This window comes from Aythya fuligula, chromosome 10 (genome assembly GCF_009819795.1).
Source record: "Aythya fuligula isolate bAytFul2 chromosome 10, bAytFul2.pri, whole genome shotgun sequence".
In the NCBI taxonomy this organism is placed as follows: domain Eukaryota; kingdom Metazoa; phylum Chordata; class Aves; order Anseriformes; family Anatidae; genus Aythya; species Aythya fuligula.
In genome coordinates this window covers 12,617,685-12,644,139 of record NC_045568.1, presented here as the reverse complement: position 1 = coordinate 12,644,139, position 26,455 = coordinate 12,617,685, and the positions used below count along the sequence as shown (strand labels likewise).

Below are 26,455 nucleotides of genomic sequence, written 5' to 3'. Positions count from 1 at the left end.
CTCCCCCCCCCTCCCCTCCCCCGCCCCGCCAGCATTTCGTTTATCTGTGATTTTTTTTTTTTTTTTTTTTTTTTTTTTTTGTTTCCTTTCCTCCAAAATAATAAATTACAAACACGTTCCCGGCGCCGGGGCCGCCCCCTACCCCCCCCCGGGGGAATAATTTAAGGGGCAGGGCTGTACAGTATTTACAGCCCCGCCGGCACCGGGAGAGGAGTGGGGGGGGGGGGCGGGGGGGGGGGGGCAACGGGGAAAAAAGGGGGGGCAGGAGGAGGAGGAGGAGGAGGGGGGGCGGCCCCGGGCCTGGTTCTCCCCCCACCCCCACCACCACCACCCCCCAATTTCTCCCCCCCCCTCCCCGGTGCGGCGCAGTCCAGCTGCGGCGGGCCCGGTGCGGCGGGCGGGCGGCGGGGGGGGGGGGGGGGGTCAGTCGCTGTCGCTGGAGTCGCTGCTCTGCTCGCCCTGCACCTTGTTGCGGTGCTGCATGGCGCGGTGGTAGGCGATCTGCACCGACTTGCGGATGTTGGACTTGCGGCCCTCCAGCATCTTCTCCTTGTCCAGGTCCTGGTTGACCCCCAGGGGCACCAGCTTGGTGCGGGGCAGCCACTGCCTGCGGGGAGCCAGCGGACGCCTCGTTTGAGGGTTACGGGCGGCTGCGTGCAGCCCCCCCGAGGGTTTATTTCACACCCCCCTCCCCAAACCAACCCTCGAGTCCTTAGAGGCACCCCCCTCAACCCCGCGTCCCCGCCCGGGCCTCACCAAGTGCGCTTGTTGTCGAAGAAGAGGACGAGGTAGAGGTGCTCCCGCGCTTCCTGAGTCATCTGCTCGCCCAGCTTCAGCACCTCCAGGGGGGGCACGGGGATGGGGACGCCGTGGTGGAACATGCCCTCCCGCGGCATCTTGGGGTCGATGATCTGGCAGGGGGGCAGGGGACGGAGCTCTGACAGCGAGCCACGACCCGGACCAGCCCCGTGCCTCGGGGAAGCTGTAATCCCACCTCCCACCCACCCCCAGACCCGTGTCTCGGCGCCAGGACAGGATTTGGGGAGGCGCGGGCAGCCCCACTCACCAGCGCCGGGTAGGACGGGTACCCCCGGCACTTGGCCCACACCAGATCCAGGGCGTCCAGGGAGGAGTCCTCGTCCTCGGAGAGCCACCCCGCGCCGCGGCCGATGCCCTTCCGCACCACTGTGCCAAGAGAAAGGGGGAGAGGGGCTTCAGCTGCGCCCCTCCGTGCAATGCCGGGCACCTGGTAGGGCGCAGGGAGGTGCCGGTACTTACTGCTGTGCCCCACGCCTCGCCCGGCGCCCACCGAGTAGGATTCGTTCTCTGTCCCCGACGTGTCCTCGCTGCTGTCCTCGGGGAAGTTGACGCGGGAGAAGGAGGGCTTCCCCCGGCCCTGCTTGGAGGGCGTTGTGCTGAGAGAGGGAGCGGAGCTGTTAGCGGCGGTCACGCTTCCAGAGGGCCACACGGGTGGCTCAGAGCTCCACCAGCCAGCCCCGGGAGCTCGGCAGAGCTCCACCAGCCAGCCCGGCGCTGCTCCCACCCAGGCTGGGCCCCCAGCCCCCTTCACCTGGGAGCAGAGGCCGCAATTATGGGCGCTGTCCCCAGGGAAAGGGGCAGGTGGGCTCCCACGCCTTGCCCCACGGCTCAGCCGCCCCCTGGCACCCAGGGACACCGGGGTGAGGTACCTGGTGCGGTCCGAGGCAGCGCTGCTGCTGCTGCTGCTGCTGGACTCGGAGTCGGAGCTGCTCCGAGGGAGGTTGCAGTCGTTGCGGTACACCAGGAAGCTCTTCTTCACCGGCTGGTTCCCGCTGCTGAAGCCGTTGGCGGGCAGGTCTGGGGAAAAGAACGGCCCAGGAGGGCGTTACGAGGGCGCAGCGCCCTGGGGCAGCCTCCCCGCGGGGCCGTGGGTGCCGTGCTCACCCATGGGAGCGTCCTCCGTGGACTTGTCGCTGTCGCTGTCGGAGCTGGAGCTGGGCCGGGGGCTTCGCCCTCGCTTCCTCTGCCGCTGGGAGGAGCCCATCATGGGGAGCTGCGGGGGGCCGATGGGGCTGTTGCCGTGGCCGGGAGCCATCTGGCTGTCTCGGTTCTTCGGGGGACGTCCCGGGCGTTTGGGGGGTCCTGCTGTTTTCGGGTTCTTCTTGGAAAAGAGCACTGAGGTCCTCCTGCCCACTTCGTGCGCCGGGGTGGAAGAAGAATTGGGGCCCAGACCTGCAGGGGGGAGGAGAAGGCACCGATCAGCTGCAGCCCGCAGGACCTGATGGGGACGCGTGGCGGCGGCAGAAAGGACAAGATTCGTGGCTCAGGAACTGTCCCACAGGATCTCCCATCCTGAGCTTCACTGTGCCTGCCCTGAGGGCCAAACCACTCTGCTGGGAGTAAAACCCAAGTGGGGCCACCAGAGAGCACCGGGCACAGACGCCCTCATTTTCCATGGGCAGTGAGGCTCCGCTGCAGCCTCTGGACGCTGCTTGCACAAGCAGCTGCTTTCCCCAGTGCCTTGGGGAGCGGGATGCCAAGGTGACAAACGCCCGGTGACACCTCCCAGCTCTACCTGGGGACCTGCGGGGCACTGCCTTCGCTGTGCTCTCCCAGGAGGGCAGCTCAGCACCTGCCAGCACCAACCAGCTCCCGGGAGCAGGGCGCAGGCACTCAGCTCCTGGCAGGGTGTTTGGGGCTCAGCCGTCAGCAGGTGGTGAGGAAGATGTGGCCTCAGGAAGAACCCATCTCACACCTCACAGCGGGGCATCCTGTGCCACGAGGCTCAGTGACAGCCAGTCCCTCAGCCACACACAGGAGAAGGCCACCAGATGAGCGCTGAGCACCACACACAGCCCTGCGGCTGCTCCCAGCACAGGAGGTGGCCGCCTTTGCCTTCCCCTCCTTGCTGCAGGCAGAGCTGGTGACAAAACACCCAGCAGGGCTCCACCATCCTCGGATCCCCCACTGGGGAGCTACCAGCGGGGAGCCCGGGGATGTGCAGATGCTGTGCTCTGCAGGGATTTGGGGCCACCACCCCCACGGGACTCCCCCGTGGGGTGGGATAAAAGGGAATCCTCCTGAGAGGAGACTTGCCCTGCTTCTGAGGAGGAGCTACAGGCAAGGTGTGCACGTGGAGCTGCCCGCACAGCCCTCCTGTCCTGGGAGACACCTGGAAGGTGGCTGCTCCACCAGACAGCCTGCCCAGAGGTGTTTCCCCACGGTTCCCCGGGAAACCCAGCAGCATTTTGGAAGGGGCGGTACCTTTGCCGGTCTCCTGGCTGCTGCTCTCCTCGGCAGCGCTGTCTGTCTGCAGGTCCTTCTCGCAGGGGTTGTGCGACTGCAGCACTCCCCTGGCGGAGGAGCTGTGCCGCTCCAGCCCGTCTCGGCCCAGGTCGCGGGGGTGAGCGAGCTTTCTCCGCAGGACCGTGATCTCCTTCTTGATCATCTTGGCCCGGCGGGACCGTCCTATGCTCTGCTTGCCCGCGTTGACCTCGTCCAGCCGCTCCAGCAAGATCTTCAGCTGCTCCTCCAGGGGCAGGTGCTTCTGGTTCTCCGAGAGCAGCAGCCGTACGTCGTCTGGGGGCACAAAGAGGGGCAGGTGGATGAAAGAGATCGGGAACTCTTTGGGGACCCTTTGCGTGGAAGGGCACGGGGCTCCCCCTCAGGAGGGAAACAGCGTACAGGGTACAAACACCTGTGAGCACAGCAGGTTACCCTCAGAGACCCAGAGAAGGAGCCCTGCTGGAAGCAAACCCCTTGGGGAAGGCGGGCTGATCAGCAGCATGGGGAATACCAGGGTTCTCATCAGCCAGGGCAAGGGCACAGCAGAAAACCAAGGGGATTGTAACAGGGTGCAGCACAAACAGCAGAGCCAAAGTGACCACGAAGCATTAGAGAGTAGGGAAGTTTGACTGCCTGAAGCCTCAGCAGCTCACTGGGGGGCTGATTCCAACCAAGAGCAGGAAGAGGAACCGAGGGGCAGGCCTGGGAGAGGCAGCAAGAACAGCCCCAGGTGCCCGAGTGCTGCGGGCTGAGCTCCGAGCAGCCCCTGTACCCCAGGACGGGGGCCGAGTACCCACCGTCGTCGACATCCTGCACCTGAGGCTCCTCCACAGCCACGCAGTGAGGGAAGTGCATGCCTGTCTCAAAGTCAATGCCCATCTTCTCCGCCTGCCGGCGAGCCTGCCGCAGGACCGCGCCCCCCTGCTCCCGCAGCCGGACGGCTGCCCGGTAGAAGATCGTGTCTTTGGCGTTGTATTTCAAACAGTTGTTGATAATCAGGTTGAAATCCTCCTCGAAGTCGTCGAAGTTCAGGTAGCGATAGGCCTCCAGGTTTTGTTTCATTGTCTGAAAATCCATCGGCTTCTTGATGTGGTCCAGGTAGTCCGGGACCTGCAGGAGAGAACGGCCCGGGGTTAGAGCCCGCCGCCCCCTGCCAGCAACTCCTGCTCCAAGAAAACAGTGGTTAGAGCCATCAGCTATCGCGCTCTGCTGCCCTGCCCCAACACACCTCTGGAAACGCCCCCTGCCTGCGCAGCTGGAGGGGCAGTAAGACCTCCAGACCACGCAGTCCGGGTGCTGTGCTCAGCCCCGTGGGGCAGACAGGCACATGGCAGCGTTTTTAAGGCTCCAGGGCCCGGGGCAGCATCCCCTCCTCTCCAGGCAGCGGGCTGTGGGAATCCAGAACACCACGAGGCGTTCCCATGGGGAGGAGGAACCCCAAGCGCAGCCCCTGGGGGTGAGGGTGGGTGCGGACACGTGGAGCAGAACGGCCCAGGTGGCAGCGATGGCTGCGGGTGGCAACACACAGCACGGACACCCCCGTGCCCACCTGCGCAGCACCAACACCCCCCTCCCACCTCCCCAGGCAGGGACACGTCGATGACAGGCTCAGCAATCACTCCCCTTGCCCCCAGCAGTGACAATCCGGGGGTCAAACCCATCTCTGCGCCGTGCTCGCTGTCCCCCAGCAAAGGCTTTCACAGGACAGGTAGGAGCACGCCGCCTGCCCGGGGCCCGAGCTCTGGCACTGCCTTTCCCTGCCACTGACATGTCGCTGACACCAGGAAGTCACCAGCAACACGAGCAGAGGAGCTGAGCGCTGTGCTCCTGGCCAGCAGCAGCTCCCAGCCCAGTCACCAGGCTTTTTGCTGACCCAGGGGGGCAGTGCCACACACGTCCCCCCTCTGGGGAGCGGTGCCAGGCCGGGCGAGCCAGCAGCAGGCTGCCCAGGGGCGCTTCCGGAGCACAGCCCCCCGTGGGCAGCCCGTGGCACGAGCGAGGGACAAGTTTGAGTGAAGTAGAAATCTGGGGGAGGGGGTTCTTACTTCGTAGATTTCTGTTACCTCAGACAGAGGGACCGGCTCGCTGAAGATGTTGCCCGTGTCTTTCTCCTGCAGCTGCTCGAGCGTCTTGCGGAGGAGGATGAGGAAGGGCGTGAGCTGCATTTCCAGCGCCACCTGCTGCACTTTGATCTGAAACAGAGCGACGGAGCACCGCTGAGCGCCCCTCAGGGATGGTGCCACCTCTCCCCGCTGCTGCAGGAGGCCGCCCTCCTCGAGGGGACCCCGCAGGGGCACCACCTGCACCTCCCCTCTGGCCCCGGTCCCCTCACGCCAGCCTTGCGCAGCAGCCACCGTCATGCAGAGCTGCCAGGGCAGGGCACAGCGCACCCAAGGGGACCCCACAGCTGGCAGAGGGCACCCGACCTGCACCCCGGGGAGCCTGTGCTCGTGCCCACCCCAAAAAGCACCCTGAGGAGGGCAGGCGACCATTACCGTCTCTCTCTTGAGCTTCTCCCGCTTGCGAATCAGCTCCACCAGCAAGCGCGCGCGCTCCAGGTCGTGGCGGAGGCGCTGCCAGGACTTCAGCTGCTCCTTCAGGGCCCAGTTCTTATCCTCAGTGTCTCTCTGCGGGAACATCAGAGACCGTGAGCCCACAGCAGAGGTGCTCCCATCTCCACATCCCCGAGTGCCTGCAAGGTCTCCTCCCCGGCGCAGGGAGCCGGCACACCCGGCTGTCCCAGTAAGGCTCCTGCTTCTCTGGTGGTGTGAAACGGTCCAGCTGCTGGCCACAGCTCAGTACCTGCTCCCTGCTCACCATCTAAGGGCTGTTAGGATGCCAGAAAGTGGACACACAAACCTCTAAAAATGCTCTGCCTAACGTACCCGAGTGTAGGCAGCCGCCCAGGACCACAGACCTACTCCGCCAGGGGCTGGGCAGCTGCTCACAGCTCCAGCGAAGGGCACCAGGGCAAAACGGGAACACAGCTCTGGTTACCTTCACTTCTGGGGCACCACAAAATGCTGATTTTTGTTCTGCTGCTGTAGCCAAGGATGAGCAGAAGCTGTTTCAGCCCTTCTCCAGCAAATAAAAAAAAAAAAAAAAGAGGGGGCAAAGGCAGGAGAAACCTCCGCCTGATCACGGCCTTCAAAGGGCTCGGAACGACTCAGATGGGGGAGCCAGAAGAAAAATGGTCCTCTGGCACGAGAGGCTTCACATCTGCGAAGCACTGACTAATGGCTGAGGCAGGCAGCATGCTGGAAGCTGCACCCACAGGGAGCGTTCCCGCAGCGCTTTCAGGCACAGTGAGGTTTGGTTTTGTCCAGACCACGCCTGGAGCTCAGCGGCCTTCCCTCTCGATGCCCCCCGCCACGGCAGCCTCGGGTCGGAGCCGCTTCTGCCACGTTTGTCCCAGCTGCCGGCCGCGGGCGGGCGGGAGGAGCGAGCTCCCTGCGCGCAGCGGGGCAGGCTTCCCTCCCTTCCCCGTGGCAGCCTGCCAAAGGCGTCTCCGCCTGGCAAATCTCTGAGCGCCGAGAGCGGAGGGGAAGCAGTGAGAGCAGGCAGTGGGGGCTGCCCCTTCCTCAGCCGGGAGGTGGAGCCCTGGCTTCTACCCCTTGTCCCGAGCCCGCGGGCACCGCATGCAGCAGAGGCTTTGAGCCCGCAGCTCTGAAGGCGCAGGAAGCACACGTGGAAGCCCGGGATGCCCCTGAGCTCCCCAAAAAGCAGCCCTCACCTGATCGCAGTTCCTCTGCGACTGCAGGTGCGTCTGGAGGCGGCGCAGCAGGGGGACGCCGTTGCGGGACTGCCTCTTCAGCGTCCAGTAGCTGTGCAGCCGCTGCATGAACTGGCTCTTCCTCTGGATGGTTAGACGGTTGGTAATCTTGCTGAGCCTGAGGAAGGGACACAAACCACAGAGCCCGTCAGCGGGGCAAAGCTGGCTGCTGCAGAAGCCTCCGCCGGGGAAAGGCAGCGGCGAGGCCACCCGTGAGCTCCTCGGACCCTCGTACAGGGCAGGAATCCCTGCGTGCCCACGGCGTGCGGGGCAGCAGCACCCCCGAGGAGGCCAGCAGAAGGCACTCAGCCCCCCCTCTCCTGCACACGCTTTTCCTTCCTCCCCCCGCCACCTCTCGGGCGTGAGCACGGGGCCGGCTGCGCCAGGCTGGGCCGTGAGATGGGGCTGTCAGCAGCTGGGCCTTCGGCAGCTCCCCGCAGCCCCCGCACGGCCCCGATTCACCCGGCTCATTATGCTGGCACCGAGAGGCCACCCAAGATGACAAAGGCCCCATTCAGCCGGCACCAGACAAGCGGCGGAGCCCCCAGGAGCCTGTGGTGTGAACAGGCCCGAGGAGGGGAGGGCAGGCTCTAGGAGAACAGAGCTTGCTGTTGGAGATAATGAAGGGCTACCCCAACCAGCCCAGACACCAAACAAAAGGGGTTTTCCTGCTCTACAATGGCAGGGAGCCTGAAGGGACTGGGACAGCCCCTTCCACCAGGGCTGGCAAGATCCCTGCGGCTGGGGGCGGAGGAAAGGGCCCCGTGCCTCCACGTCCCGCAGGGCCAGCGTGGGGTGACCCCACCTGCATCGGCCCCAGCCGAGAGCAGCCCCGTTTGCCATCGCTGGCCACGCTCGGCTCCTGCAGGAAGGTGTTTGGCATTCTGGCGGCGGCCCTCGAAGATGAATTAATCCCAACAGGAAGGCCTGGGGTGAGGCTAACAGCTTGCATCTCAGTGTGGGCTCGCTGTGAGCGCGCCAGCAGCAGGCAGAGCCTCCAGCCAGCCTGCCAGCGCAGCCACACAGGGGAGGAGAGGCGCTGCTTGGAGAGCAAACCCCGGGCCAGCGAGGCTACCACACGGTTAGCACATGAGCAGGCGGTGGCACGAAGCCATCAGCCCTGCAGCAGCGACCTGCCCGTGCACGTTGCCAGAACTCCTCCCGCCGAGTGAAGCCGCGGCGCCTGCCCCCTGCCCTCCTGCCCCACGGGAGCCCCCCGAAGGCCTGGAGGGTGCTGAGCTCCTGCTGGGGGGCGGCCCCGCACCCCAGTGGCTGCGCTCAGGTGCTGACGTTAAACCGGCAGTGTCTATTTCCTGCCCTCCTCTGCGGGGCTGCGCACCTCAGCGCCTCTCCACAAGGCCGCCAGAGGAAACCACGAGCAGCCCCGGGGAAGGAGGTGAAAAGCCCGGTGTGAAAACGGCAGCGCCCGTGCGCTGAGCAGGATGGAGACACCGAGAGAGGGAGAAGCTGCCCCGCAGCTCGGGGAGGGCAGCGGGAGGTACCTGTGGGGGGGGATGCAGGGGACAGAAACCACGGGCGCCGCCGCTCGCTTCTCCGCCAGGATCTTGCGCGCCTTCTTCATTTTGATCCTGGACTTGGCCTTGGCCTTTTTCACCTTCTCGGAGCTCCAGCCCTTGCCCTCCTCCTCCTCCTCCTCGTCCTCCTCCTCCCCTTCGCTGTGGGACAGGGCGGGGAGCCTGCGGACGGAGCCCGGGGGCGTGTGGATGTCGCAGTAGGCGGTTTTGCGCACGCTGAAGGAGGTGCCGTTGGCTCCCGTCTCGCGGACGGGCTCCATCTTCATGTAGAGCCCGGCCTGCTGGGCGCAGGTGACGTGGAACGCGGTGTAGCAGTTGGCCTTGTGACACTGGATGCAAGCCCCGGAGCCGCGCTGCTTGCAGATGTAGCAGGTGAGCTTCCAGCGGGCGGGCGGGATGTGCTCGATGCTGTCGATGGGCTCCAGGAAGACCGTGTTGGCGAAGCACACCTCGGGGATCCAGAGGGCGCACACCACGTGGGCCCAGCGCCCGTCGTCCGTCTGCTTGAAGGCGCCGCCCTTGTTGGGGCACAGGGCGCAGTCCACGGCCCGCGAGGGCGACTGCAGGCACCTCCTGCAGAGCCACTGTCCCTCGGGGATGTAGGGCACCCCGTAGCACTCCTGGTGCACGGCCAGGTTGCACATGTCGCAGAAGAGGATGACGTTGCTGTTCTGGCACTCGCCGTCGTTGCAGATGCAGCACACGGCGTCCTCGTCCACCAGGGCGTTGGGGTCGCCCTTGTTGTGGCTCTCGAAGTAGGACTCCTTCTCCAGCCTGTCCATCAGGTACTCGAAGATCTCCTGGGGGATGGGGCTGACGCCTTCCGTCTTCCGCCGCTCGTTCATGATGTCCAGCCAGATGTAGTCCTCCTCGTCCATGTCGTACTCCACCTCCTCGTCCAGCTCCTCCGCCGACTTCTCGATGTACCTGGAGGGGGACAGCACCAGAGGGTGAGGGCATGGCCAGTGAGGGAACATTTACACGTTCCAGGAAAAACACCAGAGGGGCGTGCAGGAGCAGGGGGTGGCACCGTGCCCCGAGCAGCGTGGCAACCACAGCGCCCTTGGCACAGGGCAGCTGGGTGTTCAGACAGGATAATGAGCCGCGGGCCTTGGAGACTCATCAGTGCAAGGAGCCTCCAAGCAGGTACCAGGTGCTCTGGGGACAGCGACCTCGTTCCCAAGGCACAACAGCACCGGCCCTGCTGGCAAACAGGCCCAGAAGGCGCAGGGTTTCCCTGAATCCGGCCACCCGCCTGCTGCCAGCTGCGGGTGAGGGGAGGATTTGTAGGGAAATGAGCTGGGAGCCCCCATTTTGCTCCAGCAGCCGGCACACAGCATCACAGCAACCACGCTGTGGGGAGCTCGCTCCCTTTTCACACACAGTTGCTGTTCTGTGACGCCAGGTTCTCGGGCAGCGCGGTGGCTGGGAGAGCAGAGGCGGCCGTGGGGGTGTTACTTTGGGGCTCAGTTTGCTCCCTGCTTGTTTTGGGTCACTGAGCTTACCCAACCTGCACGGGGCACGGCGCTACCGCAACCCATTGGGCAACAAGGTTACGTTCAGCCTGCAGACACACATCCTATAGCCAAACCTCGGTGCTGGGGGGGCTCCAGCTGTGCTGGGGAGTGCCTGAAGAAGGCAGAAGGATGCTTTCCTTTGTAGGGTCGCACAGCAAGGAACGCACGGCACCAGCAGGCTGCTGGCGAGTGGCTATGGAGTGACCAAGAGCCCTGCAGGCACCAGGCCCTCCAGAAGCAGCGAGCTGTGAGTGCAGAGCCACAGCCAGCTCCCACGGTGTGTGAGGACACCAACCTCCTCCCAACCACCCCCAGGAGCCGCACAACCTCCCTGGGAGCCCGGAGCCCAGAGCCCATCTCCTTGCCCGTACCTGTAGTAGGAGGTGGGTCTTGGCGGGGCGTCGGGGGTGTCCTGCTCCAGCTCTCGGTACACCACCTCGGGCAGCTTGGGGGCGGCTCCGGCCGAGGCGTTGTGGTGGTGGTGGTGGTGGTGGTGGTGGTTGGCGTCCTTGCGCTTCTCCTTGTTCTTGTGCTTGCCCGCCTTGGGCGCCGTGGCGGCGGCGGCGGCAGAGGCGGCGGAGGCGGCGGCGGCGGCGGCGGGCTGCCCCTCGGCGTTCTCCTTGTTGCTCCCGTTATCGGGCGCCTCCTCGGGGCCCTCCTCATCCTCGGACACCACGTCCAGGTTGTCGAAGATGCTGATGCGGTGCACGCGGCCGTGCAGGTCCACCTCCACCATGCGCTGGGCCTGGGCGTAGGTCAGCACCTCGCGGCCGGGGGACTGCGAGGGCTCGGAGGGGCTGGGGGAGCGCTTGTTGGCGGCCCGGGCCTGCCGCCCTTTCTTCTTGTGCTTGCGCGGCGGGGCGTGAGGCGGCGGCGGCGGCGGGTGGTCGTGGTCATAGTGGTAGAGGTGGTACTCGATGCCGCTGTAGCTCTTGTAGATCTTGCGGCACGAGCCCACCGGGCACTCGTAGGGCGGCTTGGTGGCCCGCAGGTTGTGGCAGAACGTCTTCACGTCGAAGTCCACGCCCATGGCGGACACACCGTCACCGTCACCGCCACCGCCACCCCCCCCCCCCCGGCCCCGGGCACCCCCCGCCCGCCCCCAGCGGCTGCCGCCGGCCGGGCCGCAACAATGGAGGCGGCGGCGGCGCCAGGCGCGGGGCGGCCGCTGGGTAAAGCGGGCGGAGGGACGGGGGAGGCACTTTCGGCACGGCCGCGGGGAGGAGGGGAGGGGAAAAAATGGGAAATGGGGGTGGGGAGGGGTGGAGGGGGGCAGGACGGAGTGGGGAAGGGGAGGGGAATTGGGGAGGGGGTGAAGGGGATTTTTTTGGGGTGTTGAGCGCATTGGGAGGGGGGGAGAGGGGTGAGGCGAATCTGCGGGAGGTGGGGTTGTGGGGGGGGTGGAGGCGCGCGGCGGGCACCGGGAGGGACGGGGCGGGGAGGGGAGGGGAGGGACGGGGGGCACCGGGACCACCGGGACGGGACCCAACGGGGAACACCGGGAGGGACGGGACGGGACCCACCGGCACCGGGACGCACCGGGCCCGGCACCGGGGAGGGAGCCTGCGGGAAACACCGGGATGGGACCGCCCGGGACCGGCACCGGGGCGGGTCTGACACCGGGACACACCGGGACACACCGGGATCCACCGGGATGAGGCTGAACGGGGCTCCCGGGGCAGCACCGGGACCCACCGGCACCGGGACGGCCCCCACCGGCACCACCACCGGCACCGGGACCGGCACCGGGACCCCCCGGGGCAGCACCGGAACCCCCCGGGACCCGCCCCGAGCCCCCCCTTGCCCGGTGCAGCAGGGCGCAGGCCGGTTGCAGCGCTTTATTTACAGCCGGGACCGCCGGGACAGCCCCGCCGCCACCCCGCAACCTCCCCACCGAGGGCTGCGGGGTCCCGGCGGAGCCAGGCAGCCCCACACCGGGACCCTCCCGGTGCCCACCGGCCCCGGGCTCCCCCGTGGGCTTCCCCACGCCGCCACGGAGGGCTCGGGGCCGGTGCCCCCCCGGTGCCAGCCCCGCTGCGGGGCTACTGCGGGTCGGTGCGGCGCGGCTTGATGTCGCGGGTCTTCATGTAGGACAGGAGCTGCTCGGGGATCTCGGCCAGCACGTCCTTGGCCAGGCGTGCCATGCTCAGCACCTGGTTGCCCGAGTCGTCCACGTAGTCCCGGAACGGCACGAACTGCGGGAGGAGGCGGCGGGCACGGCCGGGAAACGGCCCTCCAGCCATGCCCCGTGGCAAAGGACGCGGCCCCATGGCACGGGACACGGCCCCATGGCACGGGATGCAGCCCCATGGCAAAGGACATGGCCCCATGGCCACCCCGTGCCACCAGCCGTGCCCATAGGAGGCTGATCCAGGGCACAAGGGCAGCGTGTGCCCGACCCCGTGCCCCCACCCTGTGCCCATCTCCCCCCCGATCCCGTTACCTGCACGATGTCCCTCTCGGCGTAGCGTCCCCGCGAGGACACCCGCACCTCGTCGCCGTCCAGCTCCTCCATGGCTGGGGGCAGCGCCGCTCAGCGCCCCGCCTGCGGGCAGTGCCCGCGTCCCCCAGCCCCGTCCCTTCCTCCGGGATGCCCCCGGTGCCCCGAGCCCCGCTCACCGTCAAACTCAGCCGGCCCCACTCCCACGATGATGATGGACATGGGCAGCGCCGAGGCCTGCGGGGTGGAGGCGGAGGGGCAGCGGGGGCAGCACCCCGAGCGTTTGGGGTGCTTGGGACCTGGTGGCACAGCCACGGGTCGCACTCACGGTGACGATGGCCTCCTTGGTCTGCAGCATGTCGGAGATGACGCCGTCGGTGATGATGAGGAGGACGTGGTACTGGGAGCCGTCCGTCACCTGGGCGGCCGTCCTGCGGGCACAGGGGGGACGGGATCCCTCCAGCAGCCGTCCCCGTGTCACCTCGCCGTTGGGGTGGCAGGGGACAGCCCCGTGGTGCTCACCCGGCCACCTGGTTGATGACGGGGGCGAAGTTGGTGGGCCCGTAGAGCTGCACGGTGCGCAGGCTCTGCAGGTAGGACTCGAGCACGCCCTCGATGCCGTTGCAGCTGGGGTTGTCCTCGTTGTTGTTCTGGGGGACGGGACGGGCGCTCGGGGTGGGGGCACAGCTCCCTGCTCCCTCCCACGGCTGCGGGGCAGGATGCGGCCAGGCCGGGCGCTTCCCCAACCCGCAGGCTGGGGCTCCCCAAGACCCCCAAAGCGCACCAGGGGGAACTGGTGGGAGATCTTGCCGTCGGGCGGCAGCTTGGCCCCGAAGCCGTAGGCGGGGAAGAGCTTGTCGCTGTCGTAGTCCTGGATGATCTCCCCGACGGCCTTGAGCGCCAGGGCGTAGGCGCTGAGCTGGTAGGGGCTGGCGTAGTGCAGCGAGGTGGGCTGCGACGGCATCCCTGCGGCACAGCGCCCGTCGGCACCGCCCTGCCGCCGCCGCCGCCGCCGCCCCCCCCGGGCAGCCCCCTCCCGGCCGCCGCGCTCACCGTTGGAGGCCGTGAAGTCGATGGCGACGGTGAAATTCAGCTGCGTCCTTGGAGGGAGAGCGAGGGAGGCTGCCGGCCCCACGGCACGGTGCGTCCTCTACCCGTGCCCCCCAGCCCCATCGCTTGGCCCCACGCCCCCACCAGCGCCCGCAGCTGCCGTCTCGGCACCCCCAGGCTGTGCTGTCAGCAGCACCACGGTGCCGGCCCCCCCGTCCCGGTGCCCTGGGTGTCTCGGGGGGACACCCGGCCCCACTCACCCGCCTCGGATGTAGTCAACGAAGGTGAACTCGGACTCGACGGAGAAGGAGAGCAGAGTCACCTGCGGGCACACGGGGGGGTCAGGGCCAGGCCCCCGCCGCAGGCAGGAGCCCTAAAAGCATCCCAGCCCCACTCACGGTGCCGGAGTTGACGTACTTCTTCTTCTTGCACTTCTTCCTAGGGTTCAGCACCTGTAGGCACGGGCAGGTCCCACTGTGGGGCTCCCAGCACCCCTGGAACCCCCCCTGGACGTACCCCCCGTACCTCATACACCGTGAACTGGCTCTGTGCTCGGGACAGCTCCCGGTAGCTGGTGGCAAACTCCCCGATGAAGTCGTGGCTGCGGGGGGAGCGCGGGGGCCGCGTGTGGCACGGGGCGAGGGGCGCCCCGACGCCCGCCCCTGCCCCTGGGGGCACGGCCTCACCTCCCGTCCCGGTCCCAGTCGTACACGTCGATCTTCACCGTGCTGGGAGCAAAGAGGGGCTCAGGGGGAGCCGCCGGCACGGCCACCGCGGCTCCGGGGCCGTGGGGACGCCCTGCCCGTGGCACCCGGGGCTCGGCGTGCCAGCGCCGTCAGAGCCGCACCGCGTGCCCGGCCCACGGCTCTGCGGGGAGGGGAGCGGGGAAATTTGGGTCACGGCAGGGCTCTGGGGAAGGGGGGGAAGCTTTTACGTAATTTGGGTTGCAAAGGAGGGAAGAAAAAAACACAATAAGGACCCAATTCGGAGCTGCCTGCTGCTGCTAGCGGGGCTACACCTGCCGGGGAGGTGCTCACGCCCTGCCCCGGCCCCACGGCTGCCCCACGGCACCGTCCCCAGCCCCTCACCGGGTCCCCAGCCCCTCACCGGTCGTAGTCCCCGTTGCAGAGGGCGCGCACGGGGATGGTGAAGGGCTGCCACACCGGGTTGAGCGTGTTCTTCACCACCTCCGTCTTGTGGCAGATGGTGAAGCTGCGGGGACAGGGCAGGGTCAGGGCACGCCGCGCGTTGACCCGGGCGCCCCGCGGCCCCGTGCTCACGTGCCGTCCTCGTTGCTGCGGTAGAAGACGAGGAAGGGGTCGGATTTCCCAAAAAAGTCCTTCTTGTCCAGCTTGTTGGCGCACAGCTGCATGGTGACGATGTCCTGAGGACGAGGACTGTCACCCCGGGCCGGCTCCTCGCCCCGTGCCCCAAAAGTGCCAGCGCTCACCCTGCAGTTGCTCAGCTCCTCGGCCAGCAGCAGGATGGTCCCGCACCGCTTCCCCGGGACCCCCCTGCGACAAGAGGCCAGCGTGGGGACGCTGAGGACAGGATGGGGCAGGACACGGGGTGCTCTGCATGACCCCATGGTGCTGGTGCCTTCCCCCTTGCACAGCGGGGCCGTGGGGGGGTCCCCAGGTGGGGCGGGTGGCCGGGGGCACGGTGTGGGACCCCCAGCCCCACCGCGGGGTGTGACTCACGTGAGGGCTCTCTCCAGGCGGCCCCGCTGGGACCCGATCACCTCCCCCAGCGCCACGAACGCCTGCCCCAGGAAGTCCTGCGCCCCGAGCAGAGGGTGTTAAACCTGGGGGCTCCTGCTCGCAGCCCCCCCCCAGACCCTCAATGTCCCCAACCTGTCGCTGTGCTGCCCCACAGCCACCCACCCTGTGCCGCAGGAGCCACCCCAGCCCAGGACACATCCTGCACAGCCAGGATCACCCCATGCACACACTCCACGTGCCCTGGACCCATCACGTCCCCCGCCAGAGCTGTTCCACGTCCTCTGGTCCCATCCTGCACCCCAGAGCCACCACGCATCCCCCCGAGGGACCGATTTCCCAGCGTGGCAGACACCTACCTTCTGTCAGTCCCGACGCGGCATGGAGAGACGAAGAGCAGGTTGAGCCCCCCGAGGCCAGGGGTGCCTGTCCCACCCAGGAGCCCCTTCAGGGGCACAGCCTTGGGGTGCCTCCACCCCCAGCAGCTCCCACCATGCCGGGGCATCTCCCCGTGTCCCCCAGCCCCGCGGCGCTCACCTGCTTGTAGATGGAGCAGCTCTTGGAGTCCACGTTGTAGCTGCCGGTGGCAAAGCAGAGCTGTGAGCTGGCGCCCAGACACGTCCCCACGTCCCCACCTGGCACTCGGGGACCCCCGCAGGCCCCACGCTCCATTTCCAACCCCTCGGCCCCTCCGCGCTGTGACAATTTTTATTGCCTCGGTGCTTTGTCACGGTGTCCCACGGGGGCTCAGCACCCCTGCCCTGCTCTCCCCGTGGCTGCGGAGGCACTCACACGTCGAAGCGGAGGTTTTGCTTCTCCTCGAAGTAGTAGTCGAGGACAAACTTGCGGACGAAGTCGGGGTTGAGGGTGTTGTCGATCACCTCGGTGCGCCCAAACTGCGGAGAGAGGGGTGAGGGCGGCCCCGTGCCCGCCATCCCTCCCCATGGCAGCTGCCCCAGCACTAATCCCCGCGGGGATTAGCAGCGAGGAGGGATCATTAGCGTGGCAGTCGGTGGCCATATGGGCCCATTTAACCGAGCCGGGGATTAGCCAGGAGCGGGCACGCTGGGGGCTGCAGCACCCCTGGCGTGGGGTAGGGGGGAACAAGGCGAGAGATGCGGCGCTCACCTCCTTCCACTCGCTGCTCCCCGCGCCCTGCACGAAGAGGACGACCACTGCGGAGAGAGGAGCGGAGCCGTGCCGTGCCCTGCCACGCTGTGCTCGTACTGCAGGCAGCACGCCCCGGCCACCCACCTGGGTCAGATTTGGAGAAGGTGTCCATGTCCAGCAGGTTCCTGGGGGGATGGAGCCAGGCGTGAGCGGCCACGCGCTCGCTGGGTGTCAGCACCCAACCCGCTGGGGGTCCCTGTGTCCTCCCCGGGCTGGGCTTTTGGGGGATGGCCCCATGCGAGAGGGCAGTGCTGGTGCTTTAGGGCCAAAAGCCCCAGCACCCATGGGACACGGGCAGGAGGCCGGGTGGAGGGAGCCCGTCGGGACGGCGAGGAGCAGCGTCTCCAGCGCTGACAGTGATTGAACACGACAGGAACCCATTTACAGGACAAAACCTTCCCCGGTGCTGCCGGCAACGGCCGAGCACCCGCCGCACCCCGGTCGCGGGAGTGCAGCTAATGGAGAGCGCAGAAGTGAGAAGAAAGCAGACACTTAGCAGGGGCTGGGCAGCCCGCAGGGGCCAGCCCGCACCACCCCACGGCTCCCCCAGCGCAGCAGGAGCCGGAGCACTTTGATCGCTGCCGTCGTTGTGCTTTGACACCGGGGAGAGCTGGGGGCTGCGAGCGGCTCCGCTGGGATCCTTCCTGCGCCCTGGTGCTCAGCCAGCTGCCCTGGCCCAAGTGGAAAGGGCTGGGGGGCAGAGAGAAGCCCCCACCAGGCTGTGCCGGCAGCCCTGGATGGAGCTGAGCCCTCGGGGGGCTGCAAAGCTGGGGCCAGGCTGTGCCCCCACAGCCCCTCCGCCTGCTGCCCAGCGGGGCTGGCAGGGAGGGAGGGGGCTCAGCCGGGACCCTCAGAGCATCCACAGGGAGGGGGCACAGCAGCCCCCAGCGCAAACGTGGCCCGGAGCTGGCAAGAAGGACTTTGGGGCCACAGCAGGCAGGGCGGTTGATGGGGGCAGAGGCCTTCCCTTGCCCCCCAGCACTGGGGACGCCCCCGGTGCCGTTCCCCGGGGACAGGACCCCCGCGCGGGGCTGTACGCGGCCACAGCAGCCGCCGCTCGCCCCGAGGCACCGAGCAACAAACACCCCGGGGCTGCGGGCACCGAGCCGCTCCTGGCCCCGCTGCCCCGCGCACGGCGGGCACCGGGCAGGGCACAGCCCGGCTCCCGCTGCCGGTACGGAGCCCCGGGCAGCTCCGGGAGCACCGGAGGGGAGCGGGCGCAGGACGCGGGGCTCCCGGCGCATCCCCCTCCCCCGGCCCCGCCGCTCCCACCCGCCGCCGAGCCGCCCCGCTCCCGGCTCACCGGCAGGACACGGTGAGCTCCACCTTGGTGCCGGGCACGCTGCCGGCCGCCGGTTCCAGCGCTCCCGGAGACGCCATCCCCGTGCGGGCGCCGCCGCTGCTCCGCGCCGCCTCCTCCCGCGCCGCCGAGGCGGGCGCGCCCGGGGGCGGGCACGGGCACGGCGGCCCCGGCCCCGGCGGCAGCGCCGCCCCGGTGAACGGGGGGCTCGGCCCCGGGCCCCGGCACGGAGAGGAACCGGAGGAAGGGGACGGACGCCCGGTGGGCGCCGCGGCTCGGCCCCGCCGGGAGCCCCCCGCCGCGGGTCGCGCCCCGGGGGATGCTCGGTGCCGGCTCCCGTCCCGTCGGGGCTCCACGTCTGGAGGCGCGGGCTCGGTGCTATTTCGGTGCCGCCGCTCGCGGAGCGTGGGCCGGGCTATTTATAACCAGCGGCGCCCCCGCCGGAGCCGCTCCCGGCGCCCGGTTCCCCCGCGCCGCCGCCGCCGCCGCCGCCCCCCGGCTCTGCCCGCCTCCCCCCCGCCCGCAGCCCAGACACGAAGAGGCGGAGGGGCTGCAGAGATGGCTTTACTGCACCAGGGGCCTCGGAGCCCCCCCGCTGCTCCCCCAGCCCCACGCAAGGGTGGCCGTGAGCCGGAGCTCGGCGTGGGGGCCGGCGTGTCCCCAAGGACGGGGGTCCCGGTTCGTCCCGGGGCCCCCCGGGTCTCCTCCAGCCAGCGGTCGGTCCGGGCGCTCAGAGCGTGCTGCTGCCTCTCAGTCCCACGCCCCGCACGAACTGCTCCAGGAGCCCCCCGATGGCCCCCGAGGGGCTGGGGGGCACGGCCTTGAGGCCGATGGTGCGGCTGTAGCTGGCCAGGAAGGAGGAACGCACTTCTTCCAGCCGGGACTCGCGGTCGCTCGCCGACACCAGCCTAGGAGACAGAACGGGGAGGTCAGCGCCGGCGGGCACCCCGCTCCCAGCCCCGCACCCGGGGCTGCACGAGGTGGCAGGGCTTGGGCTGTGCCCCTGGATCCCGCAGGGAAGAGATCCCCTGGTGGTGCTGCTGCCCCCTTGCTCGGCAGCTCCCCCCTGGTGTCCTCCTCCACCACCACCCCACTCCTCACCATGCGTTCATACAGAAATTGTTGCTTTGGCCCCACAGGTGCGGGCTGACATCAGCCCCCCCGTGCCAGCTCCCTGCCTTGCTGTGGGTCCAGATGGAGCCCGTCCACAGGTGCCCGTGTCTGGGCAGTCACTTCCACCCCACTTACACCCGTTCCTTGTTTCCCAGCCTCTTGCTGCCCCTGTGGGCACGTGGAGAGCTTTGAGACAGCACGAAGGTGCCAAAAACCAGGGCAGAGACGCGTTAGCACTGCCCACGGGCAGGATGCAGCCTGTAGAGGATGGCACGGTGTCCCCCAGGCCCCGCTCTCCTCTCCAGCTGGGCTGTGCACCTGGCTTGGTGCTCCGAGAGGGGCAGGAAGGCAAAGTGTCCACCGAGGGAGCAGCGGAAGGCGAGGCAGCCCTTCAGAGGCAGCCCGAAGCCGGCCTCGCTGCGCGCCTCCGCACCGTGCCCACGGCCCCCGGGGAGAGGAAGGCGTCCCTCAAAGGTCGCCCCAAGGGCACAGCGCGAGCCTCCCCGTCAGAAATTCTCTTTCATCTCCCCAGCGCCCGGGGCCCGGCTATAAATTGGCACAGCTAATTTGAACGGGAGCGTTAACCACCCACAGCCAGCAGCTCCAGTCCGGAAACGGCAGCGAGAGGATGCGGTGGGAGGGCTGTAAACAGCGAGCGGGGCTGCGGCAGGCAGCACGGCCCGTGTTTACAGCGCCGGATAATAAGGAGAAGCCAGAGGGCAAAGTAGAAAGGCAACGTCTCCAAACACAGAAAAAAAGGATGCTTTTTGGTAAGCTAATTAGAAGGCAGAGCTCGCCAACCTGCGAGCATTAAAAATAAGCTGCAGGAAAGCGGGGCTGGCTGGCATGCCCAGCTCAGCGATCTCAAATGGCAGGCGCAGAGGTAAGAGAGGTAAGCGAGGCTGGGCAGCGGAGTTGGGTCCTGCAGCTCCTGGTTTTCACACCTCTGCCCAGGGCAGGCTGTGTGCTCAGACAGCTTCTTTCAGAGAGTGAGAGACTGGGAGGTGCGGGTTTGGCCAGCTGGCTGCTGCCAGCCCCCGACAGCTCAGCGCCACCTCGGTGCCGAGGTCCAAGAGCAAAGCCAGGCACGTGTCCTGGCCAAAACCCCGTTGCCCTGCCCTGCTGCACAGCCCCTGGCGGGGGGCACAGGACCAGAGGAGACGGCCGGAGCCCCAGCTCCATGAGGACCCTGAGAAGCCCCACACAAGCACAGGGAAACAGGGTGTGAGAAGCAGACCTTCGCCCCACACTGCTGTGCTGCCAGTGGAACTGAATCTCTAAAATCTCACTGATAGCAAAAAAAAAAGGGATAAAGCTAGAGTGGGCTTCTAAGCAAACAGAGCTGGGCAGAGCAGAGAGAGAGGAGGCCCCGGGTCAGGCTTGGCATGAGATCCTTGTGTTCCCCTCCAACCCCTGCAGCCAAGCAGTCCCCAGCCCACGAGCACAGCACCCCGCAGCGAAGAGCTGAGCAGGGCAAAGCACCCGCAGCACCTGCTGCACGCCCCAGGGAGAGGCAGCACCGCTGTCCCCTCCTTGGGAACCTGGCTGACTCCAAGCTACAAGAGCCCACAGGCAGCTTCAGTGCTGCAGAGCCCAACTTCAACTGCACTTTTCTGCCACAATTCCCTGTCCTGGCGTTAGCTCCAGCTCCAAGAAGGGTGGCAACGACTCTTGGTGCTGAGCAGCAGCCACCTAGCACGGCCAGGCTCAGGGGACAGCAAGGCAGTCACTGCTTCGGCCATGTGCTCTTCAGCCCCTTCTGATTCCCCAGACAGCTGCAGGAGCAGTGCAGCGTGCCCCAAAGCAACAGGGAAAATCATCACCCAGCCAAGCCATGCCAGGAATCCCCAGTGATTCCCCACCCAGCCAATTCACGGGTCTTCTAAATTCACCATCACTCGGGGAAGCAGCTCTGCTCTGCTCTGCAGGACAGCCCGCAGCCCCGGCTAGCTAGCAGCCAGCCCTCAGCTGCCATTTCAGCTCCGTGACTGAGAGCTTGCAGCCTGAAGGCACACGCCGAGGTTCTCCTCTCACAGCAATTAAGGCTCAGCTCCCGTCTTTCTGCAGAGGTGACTTTCAGCCTGGGGAGGGAGGCGTGCCTCCCAGCACAGCACCGTGCAGCAGGACGCGGGGGCTCTGCTGCCCAGGCCGGGTGCAGCGCCTGCAAATGCCACTGCTGCATGGGGTCAGATGGAATAAAAGCCCCTCTCCCACTGCAGCAAGGCTCTGAACCCAGCAGGGAGATGTAGAAGATCCAAAAGCCAGAAGGGCTGGGGCACCAGTCCTGCCCTGACAAGCGCATCCTCAGCTGCACCAGATTTATGCCCAAATTCGCTGTTTTGGGGGAAAGAGAGAGAAAGGCCTCGTGCAGAAAGCAACTTGGCAGAGAAGAAGCCGGTTTCTTTCAGAGTCCAGCACAACCACAGCGCGCTCAGTGCCAGAATTTCTCAGTGACAGAATTTGCAGATGGAAAGCGTCAAGGCAGCAGAGACGGGACAGCTTGTTACGGGCTCCCAGGCTTCTTCGAAAGCAGCAGGGTGACAAAGCTCCAGCGCTCGCCGACAGCCCCCCAGGGGACGGATCCTGCGTTCGAGACACTTACAGGCAAGTGCTAGGGAACTCATCCGGGAAGCTGCAAGGGAGAGAGGCGTCCGCGCTCAGGTTCGCCTGCTCCCGAATGCTGCCACACCCTGTCACCATCTGCCAGCTGCCAAAGTCTGTGGAAACGGAAGATCCGGGCAGGGAATGGTCGGCCGATCTGGGGCAGAGAGAGAGGGAGACGCTGCAGTCAGTCGGGTCGCTCAGCCACACGCCTTCCCCTAACGCCGCTGCCAGGGACGCGCGGGGACAGCTGCCAGCAGCGCCCGTGCCAGCGGCTCTGACGCCGTGGGACCAGGGCGCAGCGTGCAGCTCGGCCCCCGGCCAAGCCTTTCCTTTGAAAGCACGGGGAGAGCCGAGCTGGCCGGGGCAGACAAAGCAGCAGAAGTGCCCCCGGGGCCGGACAGGACAAAGCCAGCGAGAAGCAGGTGGCCATGCAGGACAGTGAGACCCGTCAGCGAGGTGCGGCGGCCCCAAATCCCTCAGAGATGCGGACGCAGCGCTGCGCAGGGCACATCCACCTGGCGCTCATTTCAGCTCCCAGGGCGCTGGCGAATTGTTACTGCAACTGGGCTGCTGCTGAGGGAGATTTAGAGATCCTTGGTCCGCAGCCCTTAGAGAGGAGGTCAGTCCCTAGGCCCTGCCAGCAGCTCTGAGCAGAGCTGGTCGCTGCCCCTCGGGCACCCGCAGGCTTTTCCAGCCCCGTGGCAGAAGGGTGGGCAGTGCCAGCAGCCCGGTGGCAAAACATCTTTAGGGTAAAACAAGCAGCCAGGGGGGAGGTAATTGTTTGCGATACGTAACCTCCTGCCAGGAAAGGAGGGAGCAGGAAATCTGACAAGTGAACCTGAGGCGTCCCTCCAAAATCCCCGAGGAGCAGGCACAAGCGCTCGAGACGAACCCGGAGCTCTCGGCTTCGGGGGAGCGAGCAATTACTGTGCCCGTCTGCACAGCAGAGTGTACATTGCTGCAAGCACAGCCTGTGGCAGAGATACTCAATTACACACTCCCAAGATCTTCTGGATAATTTATCTGAGATCTGCCGGGCAGCGAGCAGTGCGAGAGCTCCAGCTCCAGCTCCGCCGGGCCAGGTACTCGCACGCCGTCTCGGCAGCTAAGAATAGCAGTGGCGCACTGCAGCTGCTCCCCGAGAGACCAGGGCAACGGCGAGGAATGCAGGATCTCCCGCAGCCAGGAGGGCCTCAGCAAGACCGGTGTGAGAGGGGGAATGCACAGGGGGAAAGCTGTTTGTGCTCCAGGTCTAATCCCCAGCCTGGCATTTACGCAGGCTGATCAATACGAGCCCCAGAGGTCAGCAATAGGGCCCCGAGGTGGATGCAGACGGCAGGGGCAGTCCCACAGCTCGCTGCACCTCCGCTGTCTGGGAGTTCAGGCTCCAGCAAGGCATCGCAGCAGGAACTGGAAGAGCTGAGCCTCACCTGCCTTGCACAGCCCCCGTCCTGAGGCTGCCGGGTGAACCCAGCGAGGCTCAGAGGGGGGCTGCGAGCGTCGGCCACTGGGGAGAACGCTAGAGCATGTAGGAACGAGGGCACTTCCCACCTTGGAAGTGGAACAGTAGAACACGCTGTCAGAGATCAGGCAGGGCTAAGCTTCCCTGGAACATGAAGAATTCATAAAGGAAATGGAGCAGTTTTTCACTGACATCTCCCCTCTCCCTGCCTTTGCAAGACAAAGCAGAGGAGAGCAGGCAGAGCACTTGGAGCCCAGAGCACAGCGTGACGCTGGAAGCACAGCAGGAACAGTGCAGAAAGCCAGGGAGAAGCACACGAGGACTGGAGGAACACTGCTTCAGCACACAGGCAAGAGGAGGCTCTCACCTCCCCTGAGAGGGCTGCACAGCCAGACAGGAAAAATAGGAGCAGTTTGGCTACACACGCAGTGACCAGAATTTGAGCTAAAGCAGTGAAGAGGTCTACGGGCAAGAGAGAAAACAGACATGGACAGCGTTACCATCAGGACAGTAATGAGTTGCCAAACAGGACAGGCCTGGGGACAGGTTAAAAAAAAAAAAAAAAGGCTGTGAAGATGGCAAGCCTGGACAGCAGGAACAGGTGGAGATGGGCTTGGGTACGAAGGACTTCCAGGTGTAGATGAAGAGCTGCACAGAGCTCTGCAGCTCTCCTGAAGGGAGTGAGTAGCATCAGGGGGTGCCTAGGAGACTGCTCACATGGCAAACAAAGGAGCAAGACGTGATCCAGGGCACAGGGACAGCAGAAGTGTCACTGCCCAGTATCAATCACACCGGGCAGGTGAGTCTGTGACAAAGGTGAGCAGCAAATTTTTCCTACTTTGTGTGTGTGGCCCCAGCTCCCAGCTGCTGGCTCACGTTCCCTGGCTGCCAGCTGAGATCACACCAATCTTACACCACCGCCAAGAGGTGGATCAAGTCGCCTCTTGAACCTGTTCTTTGACAGGCAAAGAACAGGGGGGATATGATGAAAGCATCACATCCCTCCTACAAGACGGACTCGGTGGTTCGGCAGCCCTCTAACCCTTCTGGGGTCCCCGTCTCCACCAAGCAGCTGTGCAAACCCAACAGCACAGCCCCCAGAAACTGCCTGACTGAGCTCGTCAGTGCCCAACTGCCCGACAGCACGCGCTGCTTCATCCTCCCCTCCACTTCGTCCTCCCCTCCAAGCTGCTCCGGGCAGCTCCGAATTCATCAAGCTCCATCTAACCTCACGGCACAGGAGCCCGGGAGATCAAGTCAGCTGATTCTGCCTCTCACCTCCGTGCAGCAGAACAAACACTTGATGATTAAGTGAATAAACTGATCGGCTGTGCACTGAGGCCAGGTCTTCTCTCCTGGCCTTAACAGCTGAGCCCAGCCGGAGCTACAACACCACGGTAGGCTTTCTCTATCCCCCATTGCTTCTCAAGAGAGGCTGCAAGAGCAGTGTTGCTCCTTAAAAGCTGAGCTGGGCTTGAGCCCAATGCCTTTAGGCTGACCGGTGCAATCCACTCAGTGCCAGAGGTGAAAATGTCCCTGGTATTCCTGCCCCTGAAGTCTCCTGGTAAAACCTTGCTGCTGAGGCCCAAAAAGGGTTTTGCTGATGCCCCAGTGGGAGCTGTGGCATCAGGGGCCCCAGGCCTGTGGGACCAACAGGTCTGCAACGCATTACGGCCGTGCCAGAGGCCGGCTAGCCAGGGGGCAGAGCAAAGCAGCCAGGTGACTACGGCAAAGCTGACACGGTTGGGAAAAGGGAGATACAGCAAGCCTTCAAGTTGCCGTATCTGCCACAGACATCTAATGGCAGACAGAAAGAGAATGAAAGTGAGCTTCACACACCCACCTCTTCAGGTCCGCGAGTGGGAAGAAACTCCCTCAAAAAGTGCAAAATTAACAAAATTAGATTAACAAAACAGAGATGAGCTGCAAGCTGTTCCTTCACACGAGGAAGGACCTTTAGCAGGCCGCAAACTGGCAATTCCTCGCCTGGAACGGTTCCTTGTAATTAGGTCAGCGCTTCCCATGCACCATGCTGCACGGAACGGAGCCTCTCCGAGCCCACGGCCACCCGCTCACCGGAGGAGAGCCAACACCGGAGGCACAGCGACGATCGGGGATCCTTCCGTGCCTGGATACGTAAGCGAGACCAGCGCCAAGTGCCCAGCAGCTCGGCTCTCCTCCTGCCCCCCGTCCTGCCCCCGCTCACCTGCCCCATTCCTACACACCCGGGGCTGTTTGGGAGATATTCGGGCAGCGGCTCATTTGCCAGCACAAGCTCTGTGCTTCAAAATCAAGCGTTAAGAAGGCACCGTGCGCACGGGCGGGCTGGGGCAGCCTGAGCAGAGGGCAGCCGGTCCCTCCTGTGCGTGGGAGCAGTTGGCCAGGAGCGCCTGGCACCGACGGCCCCGGCTGGATCCCAGCCTGCTGGCTGTGGGCTGTGCCGTGCCCTAACAGCCCCGCAGCTCTGCCAGCACAACCACCTGGGACTGCGGCGCTGTCACCTGCCAGCCAGGGGCCTGGCGAGCCTGGTTTGTGGTCAGGTCGTGCAGCAGTGCCAGAAAACCTTCTGTTAAAGGATTGCTGTCCTCCTGCTGCTGCTATCACCTCGCAGGTACAGCTGCCAAGCCAGGTGGATGTAAGGAGCAAGACACGTGCAGTCTCATCACTATCAGAAAGACCCTAAACCAAGGGACAGCAGCTTCTCTGTCCCTCCCCGCACTCCCTCCACTCACACCTGAACCTCCTGCTGCCCTTTAATCGCGGGACTTCTCTCTGACTGTTGACTGGAGCAGTTCCTCCACGGTTTAAATCCTGCAGATTTCAACTCTCCAAACCGCAGTACTTTGGGTTTTGTTTAATCGACTTAGCAAAAGCACATTCAATCAAAGATTATCTGTCTGCTAATCCACATTAGCGGTGTGTGCACACGCACTAAATCCCTGACACAGATACAGGGGTTTTCTGCAGTGTCATGGGATGCGTAGACCATTAGTGGCTTGCAGACCGTACCCCGTGTTTGCATGTGACACTGCTCACTCACACGCAGGGAGTTAAGAGCCAGCACAATCTATCAGCTGTACTCAGGAGCTGTCGGTTTGTAGAACAAGATGCACCGTGTCCTACCCTGCAAATACTCTGTGCAGCATTTTCACGCATGTTTGCCCTCAGCAGATGTGATTTTACCATAGCACTGGGATAAGCTGGAAAGGCAGCCTGCTGCGGGTCTGGCATTCCAGTTTGCTTTTGCCTGATGAGAATCACCCAGGTCATGCAGGTACCTGCGGCCTCTGGATGACAGCAGGACTCGGACCGGTGAGCTCCTACCAGCCCACCTGGTATTTGGGACTCTTTCCCTTGGACACCCTGGCTCCTGTGCCCAGGAGCTGCTCGTCTCTCAGCTTGCTTTCCCTTCCCGTCCCCCGCTGAGCTCCCCTGCCTGCCAGCACACGGCTGGACTGTTTATGTGAATTGCCTGAGGGGTGCCTGCTGGCATTTTACAAGCAACCACTT

General features: G+C 65.6%; 3 protein-coding genes across 4 annotated transcripts in view; all 3 read right to left on the bottom strand.

The window, feature by feature from the left end:
• Positions 1-423: 423 nt before the first annotated feature.
• On the bottom strand, positions 424-11,139 carry BRPF1 (bromodomain and PHD finger containing 1). Of its 2 annotated transcripts, none has more exons than XM_032194385.1 (13): positions 10,460-11,139; positions 8,539-9,498; positions 6,998-7,154; positions 5,760-5,891; positions 5,310-5,456; positions 4,062-4,374; positions 3,244-3,558; positions 1,924-2,211; positions 1,689-1,836; positions 1,279-1,415; positions 1,067-1,185; positions 757-911; positions 424-607 (listed from the first exon to the last, which is right to left on the bottom strand). In XM_032194385.1, exons 1-13 carry the CDS (start codon positions 11,116-11,118, stop codon positions 424-426), a joined length of 3,714 nt encoding a protein of 1,237 aa, XP_032050276.1. In that variant the 5' UTR covers positions 11,119-11,139. The 2 variants fall into 2 exon arrangements, with proteins under 2 accessions (XP_032050276.1, XP_032050277.1); XM_032194386.1 differs by having other exon boundaries at positions 5,328-5,456.
• Positions 11,140-12,130: 991 nt separating this feature from the next.
• CPNE9 (copine family member 9) lies at positions 12,131-17,852 on the bottom strand. Its single transcript, XM_032194387.1, is given in 21 exon segments — positions 12,131-12,283; positions 12,532-12,605; positions 12,708-12,765; positions 12,857-12,959; positions 13,051-13,178; positions 13,313-13,494; positions 13,582-13,628; positions 13,839-13,900; positions 13,977-14,087; positions 14,089-14,179; positions 14,265-14,306; positions 14,686-14,790; positions 14,859-14,962; positions 15,029-15,092; positions 15,279-15,355; positions 15,656-15,658; positions 15,834-15,873; positions 16,089-16,192; positions 16,425-16,471; positions 16,551-16,591; positions 17,770-17,852. Coding segments are annotated over 21 exon segments (1,713 nt in total). The 5' UTR covers positions 17,847-17,852.
• Positions 17,853-18,314: 462 nt separating this feature from the next.
• Positions 18,315-26,455, bottom strand: part of MTMR14 (myotubularin related protein 14) — a 30,058-nt gene continuing 21,917 nt past the window's right edge. The window contains exons 18-19 of the mRNA XM_032194413.1: positions 21,482-21,637; positions 18,315-18,674 (exon numbers count right to left, since the gene is read on the bottom strand). Coding sequence (XP_032050304.1) covers positions 18,497-18,674; positions 21,482-21,637 — 334 coding nt within the window. The 3' untranslated portion in view covers positions 18,315-18,496. The remainder of the gene's footprint in view (positions 18,675-21,481; positions 21,638-26,455) is intronic.

Excerpts from the sequence above, each read along its gene's own strand:
- BRPF1 (XM_032194385.1), bottom strand. The coding sequence starts at position 11,118 with ATGGGCGTGGACTTCGACGTGAAGACGTTCTGCCACAACCTGCGGGCC. Across the intron at positions 9,499-10,459 it reads AGACCCACCTCCTACTACAG|GTACATCGAGAAGTCGGCGG; the intron begins GTACGGGCAAGG and ends GTCCCCCTCCAG. Across the intron at positions 2,212-3,243 it reads CAGCCAGGAGACCGGCAAAG|GTCTGGGCCCCAATTCTTCT; the intron begins GTACCGCCCCTT and ends TCCCCCCTGCAG.